This window comes from Mus pahari, chromosome 19 (assembly GCF_900095145.1).
Source record: "Mus pahari chromosome 19, PAHARI_EIJ_v1.1, whole genome shotgun sequence".
NCBI classification, from domain to species: Eukaryota; Metazoa; Chordata; class Mammalia; order Rodentia; family Muridae; genus Mus; species Mus pahari.
In genome coordinates, this window is record NC_034608.1 from 12343131 (window position 1) to 12349032 (window position 5902).

Consider the following 5902-nt stretch of genomic DNA (forward strand, 5'->3'; position numbering starts at 1 on the left):
AAAAAAAAAAAATGTGTTTTTATACTGTTGGGTCTCAGGTTTTTATCTAAGGAACATTCTAGGATATGGTTTTAGCATGTACTTGCCTGCTGTAACCAAGAAGGTGACCCTAAACTTGTGGTCACTTGAAAACAGTTTTAAGGGTCGGGAAGATGGCAACTGCTAAAGTGCTCGTCACATAAATATGAGGATCTGAGTTGAGTCTCCAGCACTTGTAAAAGCCTGGCATCATGTTCCTGCAACCCCAGTGCTGGGAAGTGGATCCCTGTGGCTTGCAGGCATCCAGGTTCGCTGAATTAGGGAGCTAGAGGTTCAGTGAAAGACCTTGTCAGGCTGGAGAGATGGCTCAGTCGTTAAGAACACCGACTGCTCTTCCAGAGGTCCTGAGGTTAATTCCCAGCACCCACAAGGTGGTTCACAACTATCCTTAATGAGATCTGATGCCCTCTTCTGGTGTGTGTCTGAAGACAGCTACAGTTTACTCATATAAAATAAATAAATAAATAAATAAATAAACAGAAAAAATTGAAACAAAAAACAAAAAGAAAGAAAGAAAAGAAAAGAAAAGAAAAGAAAAGAAAAGAAAAGAAGGACTGTTTTGAAAAATAAGATGGAGAGGGTCTGGAGAGATTGGATAACAATCGCCGTGTTTATTATTACACCTTTCTAAAGATGATCATTCTTTCTGGGGCCAGTGCAGGTTCATCGAGCAGGGCCACTGGCCACTGGCACTGATGACATGAATCTCATTTCCAGGACCAACATGGTGGACTCACTGACCTCCACAGGTGCGGCCATGCGAGTGAGTGCACGCACACTAATAGATAATTAAAAAAATGTAGGGAGAGGACTCCTGGCAGTGGGTGGCTGTGAATCGGGGGAGAGTCTGGGGGTGTGGTCGCTGCTAGGTTGCCCAGTGGGGGTCTCACAGCCATCAGCAGGGAGGCAACATTGGACCCAGGAGGTTCTTAATAACAGTAAGTTAAAAAAGCAGACATGAAGCTGGGAAGGAAATGAGTTGAGGGGGGCCAGGGAGAGTTGGAGGAAGTAGTAGGGGGGCAAATAAGATAAAAAAGACATTGCATGCATGCATGAAAATTTCAAGTAACAGATAAAATTATTGTTGCTGTTGTCATTTTGAGGCAGGGTCTCTCGATGTAGCCCTGGCTGTCTGGGAACTCGCTATATAGACCAGGCTGGCTTTGAACTAACAGAGTTCCACCTGCCTCTGCCTCCTGAGTGCTGGGATAAAAGGTGTGTGATGCAACACCACGGCCAGCCATTGTTGCATGTGTGTGTGTGCTCGTGTGCAAATGTGTATGCGTGCCTTAGGGCACATGGACGTGATCAGAGGACAGTTTTAGAGTCCATTTTCTCCTTCCACCATGTGGGTGGGTCCTAGGGAGAAAACTTGAATCATAAGGCTTAGTGGCAAGCAAGTGCCTCTATCCGCTGAAACACTTCACTGGTCCCAGAGGAGCCTCCTGCGCTTCTGTATTCCACACCCAGGCATGTTCTCCCTTTGTAGCACATGCTAGAATTCACTACATACCCCAGTCTGGCCTCACACTTGTGGCAATCCTCCTGCCTCAGCCTCCCTACAGTGGGTGCTGGTGGCGAGCTGTGCTGGCTAGTCTTTTTTTTTTTTTTTTTTTTAAAGATTTATTTATTATTTATAAGTAAGTACACTGTAACAGTCTTCAGACACTATGTAAGCCACCATGTGGTTGCTGGGATTTGAACTCAGGACCTTCGGAAAAACAGCCAGTGCTCTTAACCACTGAGCCATCTCTCCAGCCCTGTGCTGGCTAGTCTTAAAGTCAACTTGACACAAGCTTGAGCCATCTCAAAGGAGGGAGTCTCAATTAAGAAAATGCCTCTGGGGGGCTGGTGAGATGGCTCAGTGGGTAAGAGCACCCGACTGCTCTTCCAAAGGTGCAGAGTTCAAATTCCAGCAACCACATGGTGGCTCACAACCATCCGTAACAAGATCTGACGCCCTCTTCTGGGGTGTCTGAAGACAGCTACAGTGTACTTACATATAGTAAATAAATAAATCTTTAAAAAGAAAGAAAGAAAGAAAGAAAGAAAGAAAGAAAGAAAGAAAGAAAGAAAGAAAGAAAGAAAGAAAATGCTTCTGGCCGGGCGTGGTGGCGCACATCTTTAATCCCAGCACTCTGGAGGCAGAGGCAGGCGGATTTCTGAGTTCGAGGTCAGCCTGGACTACAAAGTGAGTTCCAGGACAGCCAGGGCTACACAGAGAAACCCTGTCTTGAAAACAAAACAAAACAAAAACAAAAAAAAAACCTCAAACAAACAAAAAAAGAAAATGCCTCCGTAGGATCGGGCTGTTGGCAAGACTGTAGGGCATTTTCTTAATTAGTGATTGAGGGGGGAGGGGGAGCCCATTGTGGGCGGTGCCCTGCCTGGGCTGGTGGTCCTGGGTTCCGTGAGGAATTGATGATGAGCAGCCTGGTAAGCCATAGTCCTCCCCGGTCAGCTCCTGCCTGTTTGAGTTCCTATCCTGACTTCCTCCGATGGGAACCCTGATATAGAAATGTAAGCCAGATAAACCCTTTCCTCCCCCAGTTGTTTGTGGTGTTTCATCCCAGGAACAGTGGCCCTAACGAAGACCCTGGCTGGTTTTCTTCTTTGGCTATTTTTTTTTTTCATAAGAAAAAATGACTTAAGGAAGAAAAATGGGCAGGGTTCGTGGTTTTGTGGCTACAGCCCCTAGCTGGAATGCTGCCTCAGACCAAGCTGCTGCACTTACTCCTAGGCGATACAGGCCAGCGGCTGGGGCTGTAATGTGAGCCTCATCCCACAGAGCACTTCTTTCCTTGGCCCACATAATCCTAAGATTATGAGAAGAAAATCAGAGTGGCCCAGGATAAGGTCGCCAAGGCGTTGCCACTGAACCACTGGGATCTTCTTCTCCCTCCCCTCCCCTCCCCTCCCCTCCCCTCCCCTCCNCTTGTTCTTTCTTTTTTTAGTTTTTTGAGACAAGGTTTCTCTGTATAGCCCTGGCTGTTCTGGAACTCACTCTGTAGACCTGGCTGGCCTCAGACTCCAAGAGATCCACCTGCCTCTGCCTCCTGTGTGCTGGGATTAAATAAAATAAAGGCTTGTGCCACCACTGCCAGGCTTAAGAATGAGTCTTAAGTCTTAAACTTTTTCTACTAGTAACTGCCTTTTTCCCCAAGACATTTTCATATGACCCCGATATAAAGGTGAGTTAAATAGGTATACAGACCAAACCTTTTCTGTTAATGAATCATGAAATGTATTTTAAAACAGTTCTTTGATCATGCACGTAATATTTTTATTATTAAATAAAAACCAGTGGGATGATTGCTCTCTCATCTTAACTTGAAGACTTAAATCTTAGTTGCAGGATATAGAGAATCGCCAACAGTTTTCAAAGTTAATTTATATTTTGACTTTATAACCATTGTGCTGAGGATGGTATTTCTGCAGAAATATGCAGCACAAAATAACAGGACCAGGCTGGTGAGATGGCTCAGGGGAAAGAAGTGCTGTGCAGGCCTAATGACCTAATGACCTGGCTCATAGCCATTGGTAATGGGAATTGATGTCCTCTTCTGGTGTGTCTGAAGACAGTGACAGTGTACTCATATACATAAAATAAAGAAATCTTAATAAAACAAAACAAAATCCCCAAACCCAAAGTTGTTCTATGACCTTCACACAGCGCTGTGGAGTATGTACACTTGGCTTACACAGACATACATTATGTGCATGCACAAGCATGCGGACACACACACACACACAAATAATAAAAATTTTACAACAGTAAGTATGTTATGATCATTTTGGAAATTATGTTCCAATGTCAAGAAAATTTATATGTTATGAAACTCAAGTCATTAACTCAAATAACTTAAAAGATTCATTCTACTTATTTTATTTTATTTATTTTTTTATTTTTTATTTTTTTGAGACAGGGTTTCTCTGTGTAGCCTCACACAGAACTCACTCTGTAGACCAGGCTGGCCTCGAACTCAGAAATCCGCCTGCCTCTGCCTCCTGAGTGCTGGGATTAAAGGCGTGTGCCACCTTCGCCTGGCATTCTACATATTTTTATTTATATGTATTTGTGTGTGTCTGAGCATGTGAGGGCAGGTGCCCATGGAGTCAGAGGGTATTGTATCCCCTAGCAGTGGGGTTACAGGCAGTTGTGATCTACCTGTTATGGGTGCCGGGAACCAAACTCAGGCCTTCTGCAAGAGCAGTACATGCTGCTAACTGCGGAACTAGCTCTCTAGCCCCACTTAAGGGCAACTAAAACTACTTTCTCTAGTTTATGTGTATGGCTGTATTGTCTGCATGTGTGTATGCGCACCACACGCGTGCAGCGCCTTGGAAAGAGTCAAGAGAGCATTGGTTCCCCTAGAACTGGAATTACAGATGGTTTTGAGCCACCATGTGGTTGCTGGGAATTGAACTCGGGACCTCTTGAAGAGCAACCAGTGCTCTTAATGACTGAGTCATCTTACCAGCCCGGTACATTTTTTTTTTTCTTTTTTTTTTGGTTTTTCGAGACAGGGTTTCTCTGTGTAGCCCTGGCTGTCCTGGAACTCACTCTGTAGACCAGGCTGGCCTCGAACTCAGAAATCCACCTGCCTCTGCCTCCCAAGTGCTGGGATTAAAGGCGTGCGCCACCACGCCTGGTGGTACATTTTTTTAAAAAAGAAAAATTGTTATTTATTATTATTGTGTTTGTGAACTTGGGCAGCCACGTGCCAGGGATCAAGCCCAGGACACCAGGTGTGCTCCTTAATATCCATTTTTAATTTGACACAAACCTGAGACACTTGGAAAAAGAGAATCTCAACTGAGGAACTGCCTAGATCAGACCGGCCTGTGGGGTGTCTGTAGGGGCACTGTGGGAGGGCCTAGCCCATTGTGGGCAGTGCCATTTGCTGATAGGTGTGGTGGCATGCATATCTTTAATCCCAGCCAGAGGCTGAGGCAGGTGGACTTCTTTTTAGCTCAAGACCAGCTTGGTCTACACAGGACGCCTGAATAGTTCCAGAGAGCAAGCCAGAAAGCAGGGTTCTTCTACGGCTCTTGCCTCTGGTTTCTTGCTTGTTCCTGTGCTGACCCCCATGGTAGGAGGCGACCTGGAAGTGGAAGATGAAATAAACCCCTTTCTCCTCAAGTGTCTCTCGGTCTGAGTGTTTTATTGCAGCTGCAGAAAGCAGCTGAGGACACTAGGTTTGGGGGGAATCAAGTTGAAGATTTGAGCGCAAGAGGAACCCTGACAGAACAGAGGATGAGATAGTGACCACCAACCACCTCAGTGTCTGAGGTGGGTTCGTTAGCGCCATCTGGGAAAGGGATCTAAAAGGAACATTCCTGTACACTATTTTGGTTTGTTTTCTTATGCTTAAGATTAATATTTGTTGTTGACTTGAAACAAGTTGCTGTCATCTGAGAAGCTTAAACCTTCATTGAGAAAACACCTCTATCAGATTGGCCTGTAGGCAAGCCTGTGGGACATTTTCTTGATTGATGATTGATGTGGGAGGGCTCAGTCCACTGTGGGCAGTGCCACCGATGGTCAGGTAGCTGTGGGGTGTATGAGAAAGCAAACTGAGCGAGCCAGTAAGCAGGGTTCCTTCCTCCACGGCCTCTGCCTGAGTGCTTGCTCTAGGTTACGGGCCTGATTTTCCTCAGTGAGGGTTACAGCTGCAAGCTGAAATAAACCCCTTTCTCCTGAAGTTGATTTTTTTTTTTAAAGATTTATTTATTTATTATATGTAAGTACACTGTAGCTGTCTTCAGACACTCCAGAAGAGGGTGTCAGATCTTGTTACGGATGGTTGTGAGCCACCATGTGGTTGCTGGGATTTGAACTCTGGACCTTCGGAAGAGCAGT

General features: G+C 45.3%; 1 protein-coding gene across 1 annotated transcript in view; it reads left to right on the top strand.

Moving 5' to 3' along the window:
* Nucleotides 1-5902, top strand: part of LOC110336886 (PNMA family member 8A) — a 12031-nt gene that overhangs the window by 3196 nt on the left and 2933 nt on the right. Inside the window, 1 exon segment of the mRNA XM_021219627.2 lies at nucleotides 696-802. Coding sequence (XP_021075286.2) covers nucleotides 696-802 — 107 coding nt within the window.